Source organism: Lygodium microphyllum, chromosome 22 (assembly GCF_053477565.2).
Source record: "Lygodium microphyllum isolate KBCC chromosome 22, Lygodium_microphyllum_v1.1.10, whole genome shotgun sequence".
NCBI classification, from domain to species: domain Eukaryota; kingdom Viridiplantae; phylum Streptophyta; class Polypodiopsida; order Schizaeales; family Lygodiaceae; genus Lygodium; species Lygodium microphyllum.
The window spans coordinates 137022813-137048588 of record NC_141156.1 but is presented as its reverse complement, the minus strand read 5'-3'; the positions used below and the strand labels follow the sequence as shown (position 1 = coordinate 137048588).

Genomic DNA, 25776 nt, shown 5'->3' with positions numbered 1-25776 from the left:
TTTTTGCATGGCTCATTGTCTGAATAACTTGTTGAAAGATATTGGAAAGCTCTCATTGATAGAACTTGTCATTGATAATGCAAATTTGATGGTATCGTTTGTACTGAATCATAAGTTCTTGTGCTATGAGTTCAGCAAGAAGTCAAACAAAATGCTTTTAAAATATTATGGTACCCGCTTTGCATTTAATTTTCCCATGTTGGGTCGATTGAGCTCACGCAATGGTGCTTTGCGACAGCTTTTTATTAGTGATGAGTTTACTTCTTCGCCACTGACTATCACTATTGTAGGGATGGAATGTAAAGAATTGGCAGAAAATCTTGTGTTTTGGGATGATGTGAAGCGTATTGATGCTATGGTATAGCCAATAATGCATTTATTGAGGCTTGTGGATGGTACGTAGCTATGCATTGGTAAGGTGTATGAGGCCATGGGGATAGGATGATGAGGATGAGGAGGATCATAGTGAGCATCATGATGAGGAGGATTCTGAGTGATGTCAGATACTTCCAGCTTCAGCTTTGGCATGAGTGATGCCCATTTTGATTAGTGCTTGCTTGCAACTCCATGTGGCATGTATCTTGGGCCTTAACATGCATCATTTGCCATTTTTGACTTCTCATGACTCATTTTGATTTGCTAGCCTTTGTCACAATGATTTGGACTTTGTTTGAGTAGATTTTCTACTTTGGTCTTGAGTTTCAGCTTTGTATTTTTCAACTTTCAACTTTCAGCTGTATAGTATGTACTTGTAGTCTTGCTGGCAGCTGAAATTCGACCATCAATGGCAAAGCTAACATGTCACATGAATCATGATTTTATCATTATACATTATTCAAAATTTCAGCTATTTGAATTTTGTATCGTATAACGTGTTATTATTAATTAGACTTTAGCTTGAGGCTTGTATTAGTGTCGTAACTCGTTACTTCTAAGTTGTTGTTCAAGTTACGCCTTTGTATTTTGCTTTGATGATCCATATTCTTATTCTAAAGAAAGTCAAGTACAGATTTTGTTAATTTTTAAGTATATTTTGCATTTTTTTAATGCTGTCCCGGTCCCCTGTCCTCCATCCCTTACTTTTGGCCGTCCCGGTCACGTCCTCGTTTCCATCCCCATCCCCATCCCCCCGTCATTTGTGACTATGTCTTAGGGCTGAAGTTGCAAACATGTTTGGCCTTGTGTTGCATAAGTTAATGAGACATCTAACTGCTGGAGCATACATGTGGATATCAAACAAATCACTGTCATCATCCAAGGACAGCTTGAGTCCAGTCTCCATTGGTGTACAAATTGGCTTGAAATCCTATAAGCCAAACCTCTCAAGAAGTCTACCAATGTATCTAGAGTGTGACAATCCAATGCCTTTAGCATCATGAATGAATTGAATGCCCAAATAATAGTGCAAAGGCCCTAAGTTTGACATCTCAAAATTTTGCTCCAAACTTTGTTTGAATGCTGAAATCTGATCAGCATGTGTCTCTGTGAGCAAAAGATTATCAACATAAAGACATATGACCAACAAGGATCCCCCCTCTTTACGTATATAAAATGTAGATTTTGATGAGTTGTTAATGAACCCTTGGTTGAGTAAAAAGGCATCAATTTTTGCATACCAAGCTCGGGGAGCTTGCTTCAAACCTTACAAAGCCTTTTTCAGCTTGCATACCAAGTGTTCGGATCCCTCAACTGCAAAACCAATGGGCTACTGTACATACACTTTTTCTTAAAGTTCCCCATGTAAAAATGCAGTCTTAATATCAAGTTGATGCATAGTCCAAACCATGATGGACAACCAAAGCAACCATAGACCTAATGGTAGTCATGTGGGACGTAGGAGTAAATGTCTCCTCATAGTTAATGCCTTTCTTTGTGCGTGGCCTTTGGCCACAAGCCTAGCTTTATACTTGTCAATGGAGCCATCTACATTCCTTTTTAGCTTATAGACCCACTTTGTACCAATGGCTTTCTTCCTAATAGGCAAGGTCAATAAATCCCATGTTTGATTCTTTATGATAGAATCAAACTCAGCTTGCATTGCTGCCATCCAAAGCACGCTTTATTGTGCATCCTTAAAACAATCAGGCTCCTATGTGTTGCCACAACAAACTCCATTGTATTAGCACCATCATGCAAACGAGCTTGTCTTCTAGTACGACTAGCAATAGGAGCATCCAATGACTATCTTTTATAGTTTGCAAGTACCATCTAGGCATCTGCCTATTAGCTTCTTGGTTGTGCACAAGCTCTTACTGAACTTCAAATTCAACATTTTGCTGAATATTCAGATCAGCCATTACTCAATGGAGCAGCTGGCTGAACATTATGTTCACTTGTTGAAGCTCCAGCTGTATCACCAAAAGAAATGAACAGCAGTCCTTCAAATACATCATTGGCAGCCTAATATGTATCAAAACCAACAAGGGATAGTTCTGATTTTTCAAAAAAAACCACATATCTATTGACAAATACCTTCTCGGAGACAGGATCATACAATCATACAATCATACAATCTACATTCTTTGCTCTCACTGCTGTACCCTACAAAAATTGCATTTAACAGCCTTGTCGTCCAACTTCTTAGTACCTTGGGAATGTGAGCATATGCAAGACACCCAAAAGTACGAAAATGTCCAACAGAAGGTTTCCGACTGTTCCAAGTCTCAAAAGGCATAACATTCTTTAATGCCTTTGGTAGGGCACCTGTTCAAAACATGGCAAGCACACATAACTGCTTCCATCCAAAACATGGCAAGCACACATAAGTGCTTCCATCCAAAAACTATGTGGTAAACTCTTTGCTTTAAGCATACATCTGGCCATCTCCATGAGTGACCAATTCTTCCTCTCCGCAACCCCATTTTGTTGTGGAGTATATGTAGTAGTATAGTGATGGAGAATGTCTTTTTGTTTCAAAAAATTATTTAGCATGGAAGACATGTATCCCTTCCTCAGTCTGAATGGAGAGCCTTAATCCTACAGTCAGATTGATTTTCAGGAAGTGCTACAAAAGCCAAAAATGCATCATACACCTTTGACTTTTTCTCCAATGAGTAGACCCAACAAAAACGAGTAAAGTCATCAATGAAAGTGACAAAATAATAATAGCCACCCAATGACTTTGTCTGCATACAGCCACATACATCTGAATGCACAATCTGTAATCTAACATTTGCCTTAAAAGCAACATCACGAGGAAACGAAAAACGATGCATTTTTTGCAAAATGCATCCCTCACATATATGGTTAGGAGGTCTCTTCAAGAGAGAGAAGCCTGTACACTGCATAAGCATCAAGCTACCATAGTTAACATGCCCTATGTGAGCATGTCATAACTTTGCCTATGACATAGCAGAAGTAAGAGTAGATGCTAGATAGACCGATTGATCAACTGAATAAGCATATAACTTATAGAGTCCTCGAAATAAAGTGCTAGTCAAAACCAAAGTCACGAGTTTTTTAATCTTTGACAATACATTTGTCATCATCAAATATGACTTGTCGACCACACTTTGCCAAATAAAAAATGGACAACAAATTCTTCTTTATACCTGGGACAAATAATGCATCCTGCAAACGCAGAATAGAGCCATCAATGGTTGTCAACACAATCTTTCCAATACCTCTAACAGGGTACGATGCATTGTTGGTACACTGTACAAACTTGCCAATAGGAGTTGCAATAACGGAGGAAAATAAATCCTTGCGGGATGTAATACGCCTAGAAGCATCGCTATCAAAGAACCAAGTGCTCGCATCCTCAGTATAGCTAAATACTCTATCAGCCCAATAAGAGTCATAATTGCAAGTGTAGAAACAATAGTCATGGTCTACCATAAAAGACGCAGACTCAGTAGTGGTAGAACGTGCATTAGAAATAGACATCCTTGACTCCTCCTTCTCCTTGACTATACGCTTCCTACATTTTGTGATGTAGTGACTTGTCTTCTTGCAATAGTGGCACTTGCCCTTCTTGGCTTGTGTGCCCCCCTATTTCTCACTGCTTTGTAAAGTACTTGAAGTTCCAAAACTCTGCGGAGCATTTTTAGCTTGGTTGCTCTTGCTCTTCTGCCTTGCCATAAAAGCGTGCTCAAAGGCTATAACATCCATTCCATAGTTCTTTCTTGTTTGTTTTTCCTTTAAGAGCAAACTAACCAGCTGAAGGAAAGTAAGTGGCTGCGGAGAAATTCTCATGGTGAGATTCAAGGCCGTATGAAAGGCCAAATACAAGGGTGGCAATGAATTGAAAGTAGTAGAGATCAACTGTACATCCGAATAATACTCATCTATATTCATAAGTTGCTCACACAAGTCTTGAATTTTGTTAAGATGATCTTGCATAGAGTCACCTTCATCCATCTTCACAGTTTCAAGCTCTTTCTTTAAGAAAGAGATGCGTGTCTCATTTTTTCCAGCAAACATCTACTCAAGTGTCAACTATGCTTCTCGTGAAGAAATTGTAAACTGTATGTGTGGGATGACAGACCGCTAAACTACCAATGCAATCAGTGACAATGCTTGAGCATCCCGTGTGTCCCAAGCCTTTTGAGCTGTTGATCTCTAGGGAAGTGGTTGAGCTGGAGGGGGCTGAGTAGGTTGACCACGTCCTCCTAGAGGAGGTGTAGCAAGAGCCACAACTCTAGGATGAACTTCTTCACCACTGACATAATCCCAAGGATTCTTGGCAATTAGCACATTTTTCATTATAAAAGACCATAGAGAATAGTTGTTGCCATCCAACTTATCCCCCTTGGACACATATGTGAGTACATCACCTTGTCCGTATTGGCCATGGTAAATGTCAGTGATCAAAGAGCACAAGAGCAATACTTCAAGCTAGTCCAACTTGAAAATCTGAGAATTTCCAGAAATTACAGCAAGCACCCTGCTGTAGTTAGCAAATTTGATCACAGTGTCAAAAACTGTCTAATGTGCATGCTGTCCAATGCATAGACAGTGCTCAGCAGCACAAAAAAATGCAAAAGCTCCAAAATTTGTTGTCCCAAAATGGACAAATTCAGTCTATTATAGACTGACATTGCTGTGCATTTGCCAATGTTTTAGCTGACTTCAAAAGCCCCAAATTTTTGGCTCAAAAATTACAAAATAATTGCAATAAATGTGTCCCAGACATGTGCACAGACAGAGATATGCTGCTCGGGCACAAGCCCCTTCTAGACGATTAAATCTGAATAAAAAATTAATATATATATTTTTCTTTTTTACTTATGATTTTTTCTGAGCAGAGCTGGACCAGGCTGGGTGACTTGGTGGAACAGTTATTACAGATTGCAGGTGCAGGTGGTTGGAGGTTGGGCAGGTGACGCAGGCAGGTTGCGTCACACAGGCGGGCAGTGGAACTGGCGGGGGCGGCAGTGCACAGGACTGGAGCACCCGCAGGGAGGATGAAATGCTCCTCTGGCGTGGCGGTGCAGTGTGTAGATGGTGGCAGAGCAGGCAGATGGCTGGGCGGGAGTTGGGCTGCTGACTGGAGTGCAGGGAGTTAGAGGCTGGCGGCGCTTGCAAGTGGCGCTTGGGTATTACTACTGGTGACGGCTCAGCTGGTGTTGGCCAGGATCTGTTGACAATGCAGGTGGAACTTAGCTGGTGGTGCTGTTGACAATGGCCAAGGAGCTGAGCTGAGCTGAAGGTCTGCTCTGATACTAAATGTGAGAGGTCAGAGGATGCATAGAGATTGAAGCTCAATTGAGAGTACACTTGACAATGAAGAGAGTGTGCGAGAGTGAAGACAGGACTCCCAATGCAATAATCAAAAGTGTGTAATGTGCAAGTACAAAGTACAACCCTTAAACCTTAGGGTTGCTAATGTGTGTTCTCACACTCAAAAGGTGTAAAACACGATAAGTGCCCAAACTGTGTAATATAGGCACATAAAATAAAAGAGAGTAAAACTGGGAGAAAAAACCTCTTGTAAGGAGAGTAAAAAGTGCCCTAGTGTCCTACCGAGGATCGCTGACGCTTCTCTGTGAGCATAGGTGTGAGTCAAACACAACACTCTTGATTGACGCTTAGAGGCTTGATTTCAAAAACATGGCATTTAAGAGTGCAGGAAAACACTTATAAAGATGTCTTAACTGACTTCACCAAAGCACTTTCTCTTAGAGCCTACTCCCGCACAAATTTGGTTTTCCCGTCTTTACAAGCTCTAAGGTAGTGGGGCTGTCACTCTCCAACTAGTGTTTGAGGGAATATCTTGCATAAGAGGAATTCTATTCCATAACTCCTGAAGGATACCGTAAAGTCTTGAGACAAAGCGAATAGAGACAATCAAGAGAAGCATGCCAATCTTTTGCTCTGAATTCACCTTGTAATACTCCTCCATTCCTTTGGCATATGAACCACTCATTGCCTCAAATCATAGTCTGGAGAGAGGTGTAATTGGGCCATATGGTGGTGAAAATTCAAAGCTCTGGCTGAAAGAGGATACATTGACATGGACGCAATGAGCTATCCAATGTGTTGTTTCCACCAGATTTGGTGTAAGGTGTGCAGGGTTCATATTCAAGTAGTCCTTTTGTTATTTCCATTGATGTGCATGCTATGGGCATAGGTTGCCATGCAAACCAAAACCCATATCAATATGTGAATATGAGAAGAGTGGTTCTACACGTAGAGGAACATGCGATGCTTGTCATTAGCATGCCTTTTTTGACGAGTTCTTTTTTGGTGCATCTTCTTCTTACATTCAATTCCCACACATTTGACTATTAGCTTCTCTGATTCCATCTATCATCCATCCTAGAAATCCCATTCTTTGCGTACACACTTTTGTTTTGGAGGGGGGGTCTTGGTGTTGGAGGTGCAACAGTGCTGGAAATTCCCCTTCCAAACCAAGCACCCTAGGGAGCTCAAATGCAAGGGTATCCAGGTAGATATTAATGTATTTCTGGATGTTTCATGCTACTATGTTACATTGTGATTGTGATACTTTGAAGTTAAATCTTTCATGAATTTGAAGTTAATATATTATATTGGTTGAACTTCCAAGTTTGAAGGTTAAAACTGTGTATGTGTTTTATTTTCTTGGTCCCCTCCTCCTGGTTCTAACTTACTGCGTGGGTCCACCATAACTTGTCACCACTTGTCAGTGACCAGTTTTAGATGTTTTGTAATCTCCAAAGGAAAACAAATTCATTGACTAATTAAAATGTTTTAATATAATATATACGAGCTGTTTTTTATTGAATTGTGATATTGTAGTTTTGGATGATTACCATCAGGGATCTTGATGAACTCAAACTAAAGGAGAGAGGGAGGCTCTTCAGAGACTCCTTCTTAACAAAGGTTGGGCTTGCTATTGGATAATATTGATATCATATGTGGTTATCAACTTTCAAAAGAACATGGCTTGAATATACTATTGACATATTCTCAGCTTTTCTCGACAGCTTTCATTACTTTTGAAGGGAACAATTGTTGCACCACCTGAGAAGTTTGGTAAAGCTACTGTTCAGTCAACTCCTTTTTAAACTGCCAAAAGAATCCTATATAGATCTATTGACTTGCTTGTAATCTCCTTGTAGGTGAGACTTTGCAAGATGAACGCACAAATGGTGGTGCCTTTGTTGGGACAGATGGACTTTCAATTCCATTTAAGTATATGCCAGTAAGTGTCTGCAGTTGTTTCTACATCTATGAGACTTTCTAGTAGCAAACAGATAGTGATGCATCTGACTGTCAGAATGCAGGAATGCGTCTTTATGGTGGTGCTCAGTATCATAGAGCTATGGCAGAGTTTCGTTTTGTTGTAAGTAATATCAAATGTCCCTCAGTGAGCAGAGAGGAGATAGTAAATGCTTGTGGGGTTGAAGACATTCACGATGGAACAAACTATTTCAGGTAGTCTCACTGTTCATGGTTGTTTTATTAGTTGATAGATCTAGTGGGAAAATGAAAAACAAGAGCAAAATGAAAAAGCAACCATAGTGTTTAAAACATGTAAGGAAATGGTTTACTTTCCATGTATTCTTTTGTCAAACAAAACACCCTAGATTAAACAATAAATCAAATGTTTGCAATGACAGAACTGCCTGTGTTATAGCCGTTTCAAAAGCATGGGACATTTTCGAGCCTTTTCTTCATCAAGTAAGCATCAATCCTGTATTATCTGCCAGCAAAATTATCCCCTCACTACCTGCCTCTAGTACAAGCTTAGTCAAGTTAATCATAATGTCTGCGGGCCCATGGAAAAGTATAACCATCTGCCTGCTTCTCTCTCTGATGTGTACAGCTTGGGTTCCGGCTTTCACATATTCTGAGAAGGCTGTTGCCTGTTGCTCTATATCTCCTTCAGGTCATATTACTGAGATAGTCTTCTATGAACTCCTTTCAGCTTTGAAATAAAGTCTTTATTGGCACCACACAACAGAAAAAGAATTTGTATCCTTTTTATTAATTTGTATAATCAGTCAGAAAGGCATCTCATTCAATAGATAACTAATTTTGCAAATTAATAAAAATGATGCAAATTCATTTTCTGTTGTGTTGTGACACTTATGAAGTGGCTTTGCATATAGATTGTAATAATCTTACATATTTGCTCTTGTGTTTGCAGAAGGACGGGGAATACCTTAGTGGCCATAACATGTTCATGCAGCGTGTCTCAGCAGCATTCCATACTTTTGTTGAGTCAACTGAACGGGTCTGCAGAGAAAAGTAATTCTTCTCCTTGCAACTAGTAGTTGTTCAGTAAATTTAGAATAGAGAAATTCACCAAGCCATAACACCAGACTGTTTCTCAGGGTAACTACTACTAGAGATTAATTGAAACTACTGATTATATTTGATGAATTTCTCCTTCATTTGAACCGCTTAGTAGTAATATAGCACTGGGATGTGTATAAGGTATGCCTAGAGGTTCAGGATCCAGTTTTCTATTCTTAAGGTTTTGTTAATGTAGAATGATTATTGTGGAAACTGCTGCATGCTTTGTTTAACTTAATATCTCATTTGGCATGTTATAGTATGCGTTGAGGAGGGTCAGGACTTAATGTCTGCAAGAATCTCTCTGTGTGGTCAAAGCTCTTTTTCTTTTTTGGGCTCTGGGGGAGGGGGATGGTGGTTCTTTTCAGACTTTCACCAGTTGAGCTTTGTATCAGACTCTGGAAAGTGTTGATTGAAGCATAATGTCATTTGAAGGTAGAGTTCTGGCTCAAGCTGCAGGTAGTGTTCCAAATGCATTACCAGCAAGGAGTATAATGTTTATTTTGTAGCTGAGAAAAGCTTAGGGAATGATTGTAGATGAGACAGAAAGCTGAGAGGAGAGAAATTTCTGATTTCTATTGTGAGGAAGTGTTCAAATTTGCTGCTGCCCTGCTGGAAATGGTTGAATGACTGCAGCCTGCCACCAACAGGAGTCCCTTATGCAGTTGCTTGTCCCTATGGGCCCCAAAATTACTGTCACCTACTTGTGGACAGCCCAAGGGCTTTTGCCTGTCTCCAATGGCCTCTTGATGAATCGGCAATGGCTCTTTGACAATCTCCAATGGTTAGGCTGATCACCAATGACTGGAAAATTGTAGGACAAGGTCTCATGAAACCAACTTGCTTTCTTGAAAAGTGTGGTAGATACAGCAAGCATAAAATTCACATAAACTGAAATGCAAATGTTACCAAATAATCTTGGGCAGTAGATTGCCAGTTGACCCCATAACTGGTGCCCCTTGCAATATTTCTTTAGCTTCTATTAATATTGGGTGAAGTACATTGAGATTTGACTCCAATCTCCTTTGCTTTCCAATATCTCTTGCTGTTAAAAAATGACCAGCAAGCTTGCTTATTAGTTTGCCCCTTGATCTAACAGGGATTGACTGGTTAATTCTAATCCCATAATGCGATTGGGATGGCTGGCTTCTTGAAATCTCTAGCAATTTCTTGAATTTCACCTGATAATTTTAAGTACTAAGGATTCAATTTCCTAGCATAGGACCTAAGGTGGTGGCTAAACCCTAATTTCTATTGTGAATTAGGTAAATTAGGGTTTACAATAGGAAACGTTGTATGTCCACCTTCTATGGCTGAGATCCACTTTGTAAATGGCTGAGAAAAGCTAAGGGAATGCCTATAGATGAGAGAGAAAGCTGAGGAAAGAGAAAATTCTGATTTCTATCGTGAGGAAGTGCTCATAATTGGTGCTGCTCTATTGGAAATGGTTGAATGATTGCAGCCCACTAGAATAGGAGTTGCCTACCCTTGTGGGCCCCACAATTATTGTTGCTTGCTTGTAGAAAGCCCATAGGGGCTATTGCTTGTCCCCAATAGCCTCCTGATCAACTGGCAATAGATCTTTGATAGTCTCCAATGGCTGCTGATTACCAATGGCTGGAAAATTGTAGGAGTAACTCTCTCTCCTCCTTTCCCAACCTCCACAAATGTTGGAACGAGGCTTCACCAGCCTCTAATAGCCTTTCCCTGACTTGCATGGGCAAGTTTTGCCAAGTGGTAGCTGTTTAAATGTGTTTTTCAGCCATTTAAATAAATTTTCAGAATAAATAATTCGGAAAATTAAATTATCCCTTAGTCCTTGTTAGGGTGGTTTCGTAATTCTAGTATGATATGTTCTGTACGCAAATATATATGGTATGGAACGTATACAAAAGTTTTAAGAATAAAATATATTGTTTTGTATGCTCATTAAAAACAAACCATATAAAATTATGTATAAAATCAACATACACACATATAAAATGTGCAACTTAAAGATAGATCATGGAAAGCACAAAGTATCATGAATTAGAATTTAAAGAAAACTACAAAGGTCATATAAGAGTTGAAACTAGAGTCATGTAGCAGGTTCTATTGAGTACTCCAAAAAGATACAAAAGGGCATTTCTCAGCATGGCTGATAGATGCATTGATAGTACCACCTGGAACTTCTATCACCCCTTTGGTCCGGCTGAGGGCCACCATGGGGGATTGGAGTTCTCCGTCCAGACCGGCGGCAAAGCGTACCTGCATGCCTCATAGCTCCTCATCGTCATCAGTAGCCTCCACACCGAACAGATGCGTGTTCGGGCAGTCACAGGTTTCCCCATGAGCTTACACCTTGCATCCTGGAATGTGAATAGCCTCCACTACAGTGGGGCACGTGGTTCGAGGAAATCGATTGTTTGGTAAGAGTTGCAGCCTGCCCTTGCCGGATGGATCGACATCTTACTTCTACAGGAGCACAAGCTCACCCCCACCTAGGCCCAGCAGGTAGGGAAGGTACTCCCAGGCAGCTCGCACACTTACTGGGAGCACGCCATAGGTGCCCATGGTAGGAGTGGAGGCTTATGCACCTCTATTGGTCCGAGTCTTACCACTTGTTTTCGAGACCATAGGACGATAGTGGTAGGGAGGGTTCTATGGATCAGATTGGATATTGGGGACTCGTGCCTTGGAGTCTTTAATATCTATGCCCCTACAGAGGCTAGGGCACGCAGCAGGTTCTGGGTGGAGATCGCAGAAGGACTCCCAGAGGTAGACTCTTGGATTGTTGGAGGAAACTTCAACAACCTGGAGGCTTTGGAGGACCAGCAGGGCAGAGGGAGAAACTACCAGGGCATGGCCGGGGAGGAGCAGGAGGCATGGGAGGTGTTTCTATTGGCAGTAGGAGCACGCGATGCCTGGAGAGACCCTGCCTTCCACAGGAGGGAGAGGTCGCTGGACTTCTCTTGGGGATATAGGCGGCTAGGTGGAGTCCTGTTGGAGCGGTTGGACACGTTTTATGTGGGAGAGTGGGGAGGCTCTCGGGGAGGCCAGATTGGGCAGTTGGCGGGCACCATGTTGTCCGATCATTGCCCGGTTCTCCTGACACTAGATCCCTTAGCATCTGCCCTAGGTACAGGATCTTGTCAGATCCCTGACTCGATCTATAGAAGGGAGGAGGTGACGAGACAGATAGAGTAGATTTGGACCAGAGAGTGGGGCAAGAGGGACCAGATCGCAGAGGAGGCTGCAGAGGTCCTAGCTGAGTCGAGTAGAATCTACCGCCAGTCCGGGGAAAAGTAGGGTGACTGGGTGTCTAAGAAAATTGTTGTGGAGCGCAAATGTCTCCACTGTCAAGCCGCTATACCAGGGAACCATGTAGATGACCCTCTTCGTGGAGGCATAGGGCGAGCTCTCCACTAACTCACGAGTTGTATCCGTAGAGGTGAGTTGAACCATGAAGATCCCTTGGCCCATGAGGACTGCCTCCATGATCTGTGCTGGGCCAATGCGTAGAGTGGAGTGAAGCCAGTCCGTGAGTTGGGCCCTTCATGGGGAGTGTCCAACAACCTAACCAAATATCACTGTTTCTTTCAGCTCCAACTCTGTGGCCCAGACAGCTAAGAGCTATTCCTCAGAGAGGATGATGCGCAAGGTGTTTGATTGGGGGACACTCGCAAAATGTGCTGGTGTCTGACCAGGGGTTTACATTTCGCGTCCCTGCTGGGAACCTACCAATCACGCTGCAGGGAGGAGGGAACAACTAGAGGTTGGGGGGAGTCGATGGGGAGGAGAGGGGGGCAGGAGGGGGGAGGGAGGGAAATTACTATTTTCCAAACGGTGGTAAGACCGCTTGGCTGGGCCTCCAGGCCTAAGAGCCGGGGGGGGGGGGGGGGCAGGGGGGCGCAGGGCGAGCACGGTTTGAGGCAGGTGGGGGGGATAGGGGGCAAGGAAGGTGGCCGCAAGGGGGGTGGCATGGGTAGGCAGGTGCAGGGAAGATGTCCACAAGGCCGCGAGGGGAGGGGGGACTGTTGAGCGGGGTGGGGGAAGACTGCCGAGGGGGCGTAGGGCGGGAGGAGGACTGGTGCAGGCGTCAGATTTGACGGAGGCAGAGGGCAGCGGTGCGGCGTGACGATGGGAGTCTCCAGACTCTTGCATGATCCCATTAACCAACTTTTGGTAATAATTGAGTTTTGGGGCTGTAATATACAGCTAATCAGTTTATAATGCTTTTTTAGCTCAATAGATGATTGTCATTTTACATGGTTTCATAATCATTCAAACTTCAAACTTGATTAGCTTTGATATTTCAAGGGTGTTTCCATCCAAGGCTAGACCAGGGTGGAGACCCAAAGATGTGTGCTATTCTCCTTGCCTCCTGTTGAGACATTTCATCCCTATACTAACGTGTTTGCATGAACTTCAGTTTGGTAGTCTAAGAAGCATCCAGGGCTTTGCATTTGTGAGTTAGGCATTTGAATTCCAAGATTAGGTATCCAGTTGTTTCTTCCTTATTCTTGTTGTTTGCAAACAGCTTATAGTAAGACCTTCCCAAAATGCCAACCACCTTTAGACTGCACCCGCATAAGGTTTACTGGTGCTAATCCTCATGTGACAGGTTGCACTCAAATTCTATCTATAAAATAAGGATCTGGGGTGCTATGGAAGAAGATAATGAAAAAATATTACCAGGCAAACAGAGGCTCAGGAACCAGATGACAAAAAAGCTCTTCCCTTGCTAGTACCTGGCATGGGTGATGACTTTAATTGTCGCTTTTATAATTTGAGAAACAGCTAGTACAGTGTTGGTAATCGAAAGGTGAATACTCTAAGAGATATAGTCTGAAAATGCGCTCTGAAAGATCTGGCCTTATGGATGTCTTTCTTTTTTCCCTCGTATTTTTATCTTCTTCTATTGGAATGGAAAGCTTACAGCTGTATAAATCAGGTGTGTAGAAGATCTTATGAGCACAACTCGCTATGTCACTTGGTCCCTACATACTAAGGTGCAATCCCTTCTTTGAATTCATGGTTGATAGACTGCTCTATTTCTAGATAGTTGATCCCACATGACAAGACACTCAGAGTATTTGGATTTGCAGAATCGGACAGGACTCCGCCAGTTTCTGGATACTTTTTCAACAACTGATCCAGCCAGTTTGGGTGGGTTGTGCACTATTGCTTCTGCTGTTCCTTTGGATGCAGCTCCTGGGCCAGTGGGAAGTGGCAATAAACAGGATAATAAATCACGGCAAGAAACAAAGGGAAGCACTGCAACTACCTCAGATGGTAGTAATCAAACAACTCAAACAAGATTGGTGGACTTGCTGGAGAGCACACTTTGGAGTCGTAGACTGGCTCCTTCTTCAGAGGAAATAGTCAATGCTGTTGTTGCTCAGATATTTGAAGGCATACGGGATCACTTTGTTACTGCTGCTGAATTGAAGGTGTGGAAGAAAGCCTGATGTTTACAGTTCACATTATCATGCTAGGAAAAAGACCTGAACAAGCAAAAACTTATGTGTTTCTCATTGGTAACTAAAAAATCTTCTAAATGTGCCGGTGTGAATCTAATCAAGGCAGGTACTTTGAAAATCTTCTAAATGTGCCAGTGTGAATCTAATCAAGGCAGGTACTTTGAAAATGATATACTGCTAATTAACTGCATGCTGCCTCTTTCAATTCTGCCATCTTGAAAATACATATTTCAAATTTCACTATAGGAAAAGTGTTCATGTTAATATTTTATGTTTCAACCGTGATCATCTGAATGCAAATTCTAGCTATCCTCCTGAAAATACCTAAAATAGATTGTTTTGAGGGAAATAGCAAAGGCTGTTTAAAAACCCCTGACCAAGCAAGAAAGCATCTATTTTTGCATACCAAGCTCTAGGAGCTTGTTTCAAACCATATAGTGCCTTTTTGAGCTTGCATACCAAATGTTCTGAGCCTTCAACCGCAAAACCAATGGGCTGTTGTACATAAACTTCCTCCTGAAGTTCCCCATGTAAAAATGCAGTCTTGATATCTAGCTGATGCACTGTCCAACCATAATGTGCAGCCAAAGCAATCATAGACCTGATGGTCGTCATACGGGAAGTAGGAGCAAATGTCTCCTCATAATCAATGCCCTTTTTCTGTGCGTAGCCTTTAGCTACAAGCCGTGCTTTGTATTTATCAATGGATCCATCTGCTTTCCTTTTCTGTTTGTAGACCCATTTCGTTCCAATGGCTTTCTTCCCAAATGGCAAGGACACCAAACCCCAAGTTTGATTCTTAGAAATAGAATCTAATTCAGCTTGCATAGCTGCCATCCAATGCACACTGTGTTGTGCATCCTCATAACATTCAGGCTCTTCATTATCAAAAGTACTTGCTGCCATAATAAACTCCATGGTATGTGCTGAATCATGCAAACGAGTTTGCCTTCTAGTACGACCAGCCATGGGTGCATCCAAAGGACTATCTTGCATAGTCTGCAAATACCATCTAGGTAGCTATCTAGCATCCTGACTGTGTGCAAGCTCTTGCTGAATTTCAGTTTCAGCATGATGCTGAATATTCCGATCAGCCAATGGCTGAATTTCTGCACTTTCCATAGGAGCAGCTGGCTGAACATTAGGTTCATTTTCTGAAGTTCCAGCTGAATCACCAAAAGTAATGGGCAGCAGCCCTTCAAAAACATCACGGGCAGCCTGATATGTGTCCAAACCAGCCAAGGATAATTCTGATTTTTCATCAAAAACAACATCCCTGCTGACAAAAACCTTCTTTGTAACGGGATCATAGAGTCTGTAGCCTTTTCTCTCATTGCTATATCCCATAAAAATGCACTTAACAGCCTTGTTGTCTAACTTTTTCCTAAGTACCTATGGAATATGGGCATAGACAAGACACCCAAAGGTACTAAAGTGACCAACAGAAGGTTTACGGCTATTCCAAGCCTCAAAAGTTGTGATGGTCTTCAAGGCTTTGGTAGGGCATCTGTTCAAAAAATGGCAAGCACACATGACTGCTTCCATCTAAAAACTATGAGGCAAGCTCTTTGCCTTCAGCATACATCTGGCCATCTCCATGAGTGACCGATTCTTCCTCTCTGCTACCCCATTCTGCTATGGAGTATAGGCAGTAGTATACTGATGGACTATGCCCTTCTGCTGCAAAAAAGAATTCAGCGTAGAGGACATGTATTTCCCCCCTCGGTCGGAACGGAGAGTCTTAATCTTGCATCCAGATTGATTTTTAACAAGTGCACTGAAAGCCAAAAATGCATCATACACTTCTGACTTCTTTTTCAAACAGTAGATCCAGCAAAAACGTGTAAAGTCATCAATGAATGTCACAAAATAATAACAACCGCCCAATGACATGGTTTGCATAGGCCCACAAACATCTGAATGCACCAACTGCAATCTGATTGTTGCTCTGAAAGCAACATCACGAGGAAATGAGAAACGATGCATTTTCCCTATAATGCATCCCTCGCATAAGTGCTCAGGAGGTCTCTCCAAGAGAGGTAAGCCATCCAACATCTGAGTACGCTGCAAAAGCATCAAGCTGCCAAAGTTTACATGCCCCAAACGAGCATGCCATAACTCCGCCTGTATCATAGCAGGAGTAAGAGTGGATGTTAAGTATGCCGACTGATCTACTGAAAGAGCATCCAACTCATATAAACCATGACACAAAGATCCTGTCAAGACCAAAGTCAATGCGTTCTTTATCTCTAACCATGCAACGGTCATCATTAAATATGACTTGCAAACCACAACGTGCCAAAGAAGAAATAGAAAGCAAATTCTTCTTGATTCCAGGCACAAACAAAGCATCCTGCAGGCGGAGAATAGAGCCATCAATGGCTGTGAGCTGAATCTCCCCAATACCACGAACAGGGTATGATGCATTATTGGCACACTGTACCGATTTCCCAACGGGAGGTGCACTAACTGAAGCAAACAAATCTCTGCGAGATGTAATATATCTAGAAGCACCACTCTCAAAGAACCAAGTGTCAGCATCCTCTGTAGAGCTAAGTGCTCTATCGGCCCAAGAGATGTCATGACTGCAAGTGTAAAAACAATAGTCCCTGTCCACAACAAAGGACGCGGACTCACTAGCAGTGGAAGGAGTAGTAGAAACAGACATTCCTGACTCCTTCTTCTTCTCTTTGGGAATACGCTTCCTGCACTCAGTGATATAGTGGCCGGGCTTCTTACAATAGTGACATTTTTCTTTTTTAGCTTGCGTCCCCCCTTGTGTCTGATTTTGCGATGTGCCAGAAGTGCCAAAACTCTGTGGAGCATTTTTGACATTGCTGTTTTTGCCTTTCTGTCTTGCCACAAAAGCCTGCTCAGAGACTAGCATCCATACCACTATTTTTCCATGTTTGCTCCTCCTCTAGAAGCAAACTAACCAGCTGAATAAAAGTGAGTGGGTGCTCAACAATCCTCATGGTGAGGTTCAATGCAGTATGAAAAGACAAGTACGAAGGAGGTAAGGAATTCAAGGTGGTGGATATCAACTGTGCATCCGAAAAATACTCATCTACATTCATGAGCTACTCCCTCAAGTCCTGAATCTTATTTAAGTGATCGTGCATAGAATCACCCTCATTCATCTTCAAAGTTTCCAACTCTTTCTTCAAGAAAGAGATCCGAGTCTCATTCTTTCCTGCAAACATATGCTCCAAAGTCAACCATGCATCTCGTGAAGAAGATGCCGAACCAATGTGAGGGATGATGGACCGCTGAACTGCCAAAGCAATCAGCGACAAGGCCTGTGCATCACGTGTATCCCAAGCTTTTTGAGCTGCAGTTCTTGGAGGAAGTGGCTGAGGTGTAGCGGGCTGAGGTCCCCGTTGTCCACGTGCGCCATGGGGAGGAGTAACGGGAGCTATAACTCCCGGTCGAGTTTTCTCTCCACTGACATAATCCCATAAATTCTTGGCCACTAATACATTCTTCATCATGAATGACCATAGCGAATAATTGTTTCCGTCCAATCTGTCTTCCTTGGATACATACGTAAAGACATCACCTCCTTGATTTGCCATGATGACAAATTTCCAAAGACAAAATGAGCAATGTCAAAGCAGTATGGACTGGAAATTTGCAAATTTCCAGAAATTGCAGCAAACACACTTCTGCAATTAATGTGCAAGGGCGTACTCTGTCAAAAAACTGTCTTTTAATGCACGCTTCCCAAGGTGCAAACAGTGCTCAGCAACACTATTATATCAAAATCCCCAAAATTTTTGCCAAAATGTCTGTCAAAACAGTTTTTTTGTGACTGTATCAACAGTTAGCCTGCCGTGTATGAACCTCCTCTTCCAGAACTTTGTTCTAGGCTAAAATAATTTTTTTTTGCTTAAAATATACTTGACGTGGAGCAAGCTGACGTGCTGGTCAGACGGTGTGGGCGAATTGCTGGTCGCTGGTCAGACGCAGGCGACAATGGTGATGTGTAGCAGGCAGGCGGCGCATGAAACGGGTAGCCCTGCGTTTGACAACGTGGAGCCCTGGCATCTGACGACGTGGAGCCCTGGCATCTGATGGCGAGGAGGAGGCAGGAAGCGACGTCTGACGCTGCGCGTTGGCGGACGAGCAGACTGACATGAGCTGTAGGCGACGACTGACTCTGCACGCTGGCTGTCGGACAGACGGTGGGAGATGTTAATGATTATAAAGAAAAGCATTGACACAGCCCAAGGTTGTACTATGTTTCACACTAACAAAAACCGTACTCCATGAGAGTTCTAGGAGGGCACGTGGGTGTACCTTAAAGGACCAAAGGACTATGACTCGACGAGTACCGGCAAGTATTATAAGTTGTATTTATAGTGTTGCAGACCATTCCAAATTACCAAGAAAATCAATAGCATCTCTTACCAAAGTGTCTACCTCAGAATATCCAAATGGATACAAGGTAGCTCTTCTAGACTGTTGCATGTTCCTTGCCTTACTGCTCCATACAAAGAGGCTATCATAGGAGTGTGATTGCATATTTCTCAACACCTTCTCCTTAGAGTATCCAAGTCACCCGCAGAGGCAGGTGGTGTGTCACAGGGAGGCGGAGCTGGTTGAGTTGGCGGAGCTGGCGCTGGAGGCTGACGACGAGCAGGCGACTGTTGACGAACAACACTGGCGTGCTGAAGACTGACGACTTGGAGCAGACGCAGAACAGAGGTGGCTCGGGTGCGGTCAGGACTGCATGCTGCAGACAGGAGCTGAGCTCAGAGCTGAGCTCAGAGCTGAGCTCAGAGCTGAGCTCAGAGCTGAGCTCTGATACCAAATGTGAGATGGAAGGATCGAGGTGCAGCTGAGATTCAGTAGACAGGGTGAGAGTGAGAGACAGAGTGAAGCACGACACCCAAGAGAATAGACTGAAAGAGTGTAATCAGAAAGTACAAAGTACAACCCTTAAACCTTAGGGTTGTAAGGGGGTGTTCACACCCGACACACACTAAGTGCCCATAAGTGTCCTACTGATCACCGACACTCCCATATGAGCGTAGGCGTAAGTGAGGCGTGAGTCAAATACCCAACATGTTTGCCAGAGGTTGACGCTGTATAGGGAACATGCATGCCTTCAATGAAGTGAATATGTTTCTCAAGTTGATTTTTATCTTGTAGAGCTTTTTAAGCTTTTAGCTGTATCATGATTTAAACTAAGAAGCTAGGTGGTTGGACAATTTGGACAGATTTTGAGGCTTTATGCAGCTATGTGGGGGGATGTAAAAAGGCCTCTCACTGCCTGCTCATATGTCTTTGGTGGCAAAACTTTGGATACGCATTGGAGACCCTTCAGCCTAGTCCATGAGGGTCCTTGCCGAGGATTGCTTTTCGGTTGCATGTGAGAGAAACTGGAGTGCATATTCTCTCATTCACACAAAGATTCGCAATTGGCTTAGCACACGAGAGTTAGAGCAACTAGTCTATTGCCGCACTAGCTTATGCATGATGAAGGCTATGATGAGCATTGGTAGACTGAAGTAGGTAAAGTTTAAACACATAAACATAAAGTTTAAAATTTGTTGTTTTGAACTTTAAAGTTTATACTTTACAATTCAGACTTTAGCATTTACAATGTTATGTACATTGTGTAGGTAAATGTTGATACATTCAAGTTGATGGGCAATACTTTCCTAAGTGTATATTAGGAGGTGGAGATGATTTTTGCAAAGCTCTATAGAGAGGTTATAGCAGGGGATACTTGTGACACTCGCAGTCAGCGTGCTTATGGGTGAGGAGTTTGTGTAGGTGGTAGCAGGGGCATAGTCATGCGGCCCCCTCCAACGTCGAGGAGGGGTGGTTTGAGTGGCTTGTAGACATATATATGTAAGGCGGGGCTCTAGTAGCTCACATTCCGTGCCTCATGATAACATCTCCCCTTGCTTACACAACTGCCACTTAGGGAGCCATCATTTGATGATGATGGTAACCTTATCAATGAGGATGAGTATGAGTGTGTCTTATCATCTAATGCTAAGGAGTCATCTTTAGACTCTTGATGAGCAGTTAGATGGTTCTAATGATGATGATGATAGTGATGTCTCATCATAGATTCATAGGTCTCTCTCTTTTTTGTATCTACTATCATTGTATCCACATGCATGATGCCACTATGATGCATAATCCATGTATGTACTAGACTGTAGTTATATCGCATATTGTGCGTAGCCCATGCGACCATGATGGCCACCCTCATGTATTCATCTTATCATAGCAGCTAAGAAACACGTTTCTATGAATTTGAAACTTACGAAACGTTTCTGAGAGTAAAAAACATGGGTTTTTTTTTGTGAGTTGGAACTCAAAACATGGTTTTTTGGACAAATATTATTTGACAATATTAAACTTGGTGATGATGATGTGTAATGACTCATGAGGGCTCAAGATTTTGGACGAGAGATTGATTTTTTTGTGATTTTTTTTAGTTATTGAACTTTGTCAATCTAGTATCTATCATTGTCTTTAGAGTTGAATATTATACGACTTTAGTATCATTTATGAGTTATTTATGATATATTATGATTCATTCTCGATTTTGACATTTTGTCAGTTTGTTTTGAAATGAGAATCATGATGTTGCAACTTGACTTGGTCTATATTGTAGATAGGCTATTTACATGTTAATTTCAATTTTCTTTGTATGATATATATGAATCATAATGTTTGAGTTCTAAACTATAGTATAGCTTGTCCAAAGACTAACTTTAACATAAGTGACAAGTCAATAATGGATCATGGACATGTAACGTATTATTCTCAATTGATTCTATTATCACTCAAGCTCAATTGGCCATTCTTTGTTTAAGAGAGAGTTCCATAGAGGTTTAGAACCTCTTTTCCTAGTCAAAACTATTTAAAATCCCTATATAAAAAAACCCGCGTTTCTTATTTTACCCCCTCTTGAAAGAAACTTATGAAACACGTTTCTGATGTTTCGTTTCTAAACGTTTCTGGCTGCTATGCATATTATTTTGTAATGAAACGACTATTTCCACTTTAAACATGTGTTCTATCATTTAATGATTTATGGTTTTAAAAAAAATCATGTTATTTTTTTTCGTACTAATATCGTACCATACCTTATAAAATCGTAAGGTACCATTTAGTACCATATTTTTTCGTACCGTACTGTATCGTACCTTTCATACTTAATAACTATGACTTCACAAGACCCCTTACGCACTTATGTCCGTCGCATAGATAAGACATTGTCGATGTCTACTACTAATTTTGCAGTCTTGATGGCCATTGAAAATCCTTTGCTTTGATGCCCTTTGTTGCGACTGCTTGTGGGATCCTCATGTGCGGCTTGCTTTTGCTCCCCGTGGTAAAGTGATCATGCCTTGGGATCGTCGATACCCAAGGGGGACTCCAAAACAAGGATATGATCCCTCCACTTCAAAAGCAAAGTGTAGGCACTTAAACTCATTTGTAGTATCGGCTGATTTTTTGGAGGAGGGTACTTTTGATATTTTGGCTATGAAAGTTCAGTTGAGGCAAAATCAACCTCGATAATGAAATCCTTTAGTCATGACATATGAGGCTGGCCACTTGGAATGTGCGTGGCATTTGTTCATGTAGCATGTAACGTGATGTGTGGTGCATTGTGCATGACAATCAATTGGATGTGTTATTTGCTGTGAGCATAAAAATCATGGTGAAGCTAGAAAAATCGTGGGTTGCCATGGGTTTTGGTTGTTCTATGTAGGGGGCTCAACTTGACACTGTTCAAGTGTGCTTATGGTTGTGAATGGCAAGTTTTAGCCGTTGGTCCTTGTCAAGAATGATGTTCATGGCCACTTTTTTGTTGTTGAAATTCTATCTGAAGAGGAGATACTCTGGCTGGTAGGCCTCTATGCACCAAATGATTCTTCATCTCAATGGGATTTGTGGGATCGGCTTGCAGCTTGCTTGTCTCTTGGTAGACCGGGAATATTAATGAGAGATTTCAATATGTGCATTTATCGTCCGTAGTCTACCTCCAAGCAATCGCTGATGGATGCACTTGAGAGCCATGCGTGGCATGACTTTGAGATGGTCATTTTGAAGTAGGAGATTTGGTCTTGGCTCCACCCATCTCATTTGGATTTTACTTTTCAATAAGCACAATAGTTTGCCACATGGTCCCACTTGAATTGCATGTATGTTATGCATGATGATACTCTCTTGCGAGAGATTTCGGATATCCAAGTGCTACAGCAATATGTTTTGTTAGATCATTTCCCTTTGCAATCTGACATGCTTGCCGACCTTGTTGCCCCTTTTGCACAATTCTTGGAAAGGTTCCCATTGCGTTTTAATTCATTATGGAATATCTTGTTGACAAGTTTCTACTTGATTTCTTGGTAGGGGGTAGTGATTCTTTTGAGCAACTTCTCCATAACATGTAGAGGGTTGCCAGGCATTATGGTATTCATTATGCTTCTCTTTGCAGGGAGCGCCAACACGTTGTTGAAGCAATGATGACAATATCTGCTCCTTGTTAATCGATTTCCTAGATTATCCGTTCCTACTACTAGTGCCCACAATGTTGACAAATCTCATTCAACAATTCTAGTTGAGATCTTATTAGCAAGCCAAGTTGCGAAGCTTTGACTGAGAATCTACAAGATGCTTAGAGTCAATCGCATAAATCTTTTGGAGGCTTACATGCCTCTCTTGCTCAAGAAAATATGGTGTGTCTCCAACATGCACATGGCTTGATGGTTACAGACTCGTAGTTCCTTGTGTGTGTGTGTGTGTATAGAATATAACCTTCACCTTCTTGATACTTCGTCTCCTCCTACTCAGCAGATCACCGGGGCTCGTTCAACTTTCTATGCCCTAGTCAGGGATTGAGTGTCACGAGATATACATGATGATTTGGGCAGAGATGTCTTAAAGGGAGAGGTCATGGATGTTTTGTTACATCTACCCAAGGACAAAAGCCTAGGATGGAATGGCTTTACTAATGAGTTTTTTGAAGCCTATGTCGCCACTCTTACTAATCCTTTTGCAGTCGTGTGCTAACAAATTTGCGAGACTAGAATTATGCTTGCCTCATGGAAGGTGAGGGTTATTAAGCTGATTCCAAGAGTGCGGTCGCCCTCGATGTTGAAACATTGGAGGCTAATTTCGTTGATGGGATCTATGTACAAAATTTTCACTTAAGTCATGGCTAATCATCTCCATAAGCACCTCCTTACCCTTTTGCACCCAAATCAGTAAGGATTTATCAAGGGCTGAAATATCTTGCCCAATGTAATGAATGTTCAACTGGCCATTGACTATGCAAAGCACTCCAAGTAGGAAGTCATGCTGATCAAATTGGATCTTGGAAAGGCTTTTGATTATTTGGATTGGTCTTTTTTGGCAAAGCTCATGCAAATTATGGGTTTCGGTCTGCGCATGCCTTGTTTGATACACACAGTGAGCACAGATGCCTCTTTGTAGGTCATGCTGAATGGTGGGGTCACTTAGCCATTCACTCTTGTGCAATTAGTGAGATAGGGTTGCCCTTTGAGCCCTTGTTCTTTGCCTTGGTGACCCATCTAGTCCTTTTCATGCTTTCTCACTTGTTGACCACGGGACAACTAATTGGTCTCTCTCTTCCCTTTGGCAAACATTTTGTGGGCCAATTGCTAGGAGATGACATGTTCATGATTCGCGAAGCTAGATATGAGAACCTCCACAAGGCATTGGATGTATGAAAACTCTTTGGCCAAGCCTTTGGTCTTAGTATTAATGCAGCCAAATCCTCCGTCATTAGTTATACATCATTGGATTTGTAGTCTTTGCAATGGCAAGGGATGGTGATCCCCCTTGGGAATGTCATGCAGCATCTCGGTTACCCCTTAGGCATTGATGTTCAGCCCAAGCAATTGTTGCGATAGATTTCTTTGAAATTGGAGGCAAAGTTTTTGTACTGGAAATCTGAGGCTAGCCTTTCCATTTTCTCTTTAAAGTGGCACTATCCATTATGCTTCCTACACTCGCATATTTTTTGCAGCTTTTGCCTTGAACTACCTCCATCTTGAGGGTTCTTACTAGGCACATTCACTTTATGCTATGGATAAAGGGCACTTTACATGCATGTATCTTGTGGATCTCTTGGAGCTATGCTTGTGTAAATAAATACCCTAACGCAAAAACACAAATAAAAGTACACGACAAAGTAGAAACTCAACACATAACTTAGTTAGGGTTAGGGTAACTCAGAGACAATGAATAGATTGAATGAAAAAGTGAATGAATACTGAATATACAATGCTCATGCAGCAAACAAACTGTGCGAGGAATGAATATTGAACGTGGAACTCTCATGTCTCAAGGATTGAGGTAGAGGTAATGAGCTAGAGAGTGTGCCATACTCTTGATGCATCCCCAATCCCAACAAGGTAGCCTCCAAGATGTTAGAGAATAGCAAACACAACAAAAGATGTGCCGAATCAATATCGAACAAGTAGAGGTGAGAAAACCAGCGGATGCAGATGTTGATGATGACATGGTACGCTAACGGCAATCAAATAGACGTTTGATGATGTGGCTCACTGATGGCAGAAAACGTAGGTATGATGATGTGGTAATCTATACAGCAGTAGCAGAGCATAAACACAACAGTTTAACAAGTCGCCAGCTATAGATGATATGATTGATCAGCAAATGCCATAGAAGTTGATGTAGACTACGCTATGGAGATTGTAAACAGATGCTGGATGGATGGAGACAATGTTAGGTAGCCTTGACTGAGATGTCCTCTGCGAATGGGGTGTGGGCTGCAAAGCTAGATCACGTGAAACCTACAAAAACAAGATTAGGACTAAATGGAGGGCAACATGTCTTATTATAGAAAGTTTCAGATCCTATACAATTTAGAATCACTCCCTATTTTAACTCTCTTGAACCGCTCCCCATTTTAGGGTTTTACATTAAATAATAATTTTTGGGCTATTCAAGAGGCTAATCAGCATGTAATGCATATTTTAGCTCCACACCTCCTCTAGACCCCAAAAGAGAGTTAGGAAGGCCAGCCCAAAATTTGACGTGTTCTTGTTATTACCCCAAGGCCACCCCAAAGAAGGCAGGATATTGGACAAAGGGTGCACGTCGGCTGGCTAGTGGCTTACCAAGACTATAGAAGTGATGGTTATCTTAACAAGGGAGTCCAAGTGGTCACCCTAGAGATGCTAGGGTATTAGACAAAGGGTATACGTCGGTTTTCCAATGGCCTATCAAGTCTTGTAAAGGCGGATGGAACCTAACAACAAAAATTGTCAGACCCAAGACCTCACAAAAGAAGCAAGCTAACCCTACCATTACTGGGTGTTGATGACGGAGGAATGCTGTAAGGATGGGTAAAGCAAATATGATGTGTATGTGGAGAGGCAAAAAAAATGTGTGAATAGCAAGCTAGACGAGCTAAGCAATCATGGAAGCTTGCCTCGTAGAGTGCTATATGCAAGGCTATGAATATGGTGGATTTGGAGTTGACCACTCAAAAGACCAAAAAGGGATAAACGCGCACAGATGCATGTTTACAAGAACCAAATGCTAATGCATTAGAGTAATGGAAGAGGGT

General features: G+C 42.1%; 1 protein-coding gene across 3 annotated transcripts in view; it reads left to right on the top strand.

The window, feature by feature from the left end:
- Positions 1-25776, top strand: part of LOC148017661 (dynamin-like protein ARC5) — a 130431-nt gene that overhangs the window by 60327 nt on the left and 44328 nt on the right. For all 3 annotated transcript variants that reach the window (XM_087662798.1, XM_087662797.1, XM_087662795.1), the window contains exons 8-16: positions 7242-7305; positions 7410-7458; positions 7545-7627; positions 7703-7860; positions 8046-8106; positions 8252-8314; positions 8576-8676; positions 13658-13715; positions 13812-14156. In XM_087662798.1, coding sequence (XP_087518924.1) covers positions 7242-7305; positions 7410-7458; positions 7545-7627; positions 7703-7860; positions 8046-8106; positions 8252-8314; positions 8576-8676; positions 13658-13715; positions 13812-14156 — 982 coding nt within the window. The remainder of the gene's footprint in view (positions 1-7241; positions 7306-7409; positions 7459-7544; positions 7628-7702; positions 7861-8045; positions 8107-8251; positions 8315-8575; positions 8677-13657; positions 13716-13811; positions 14157-25776) is intronic.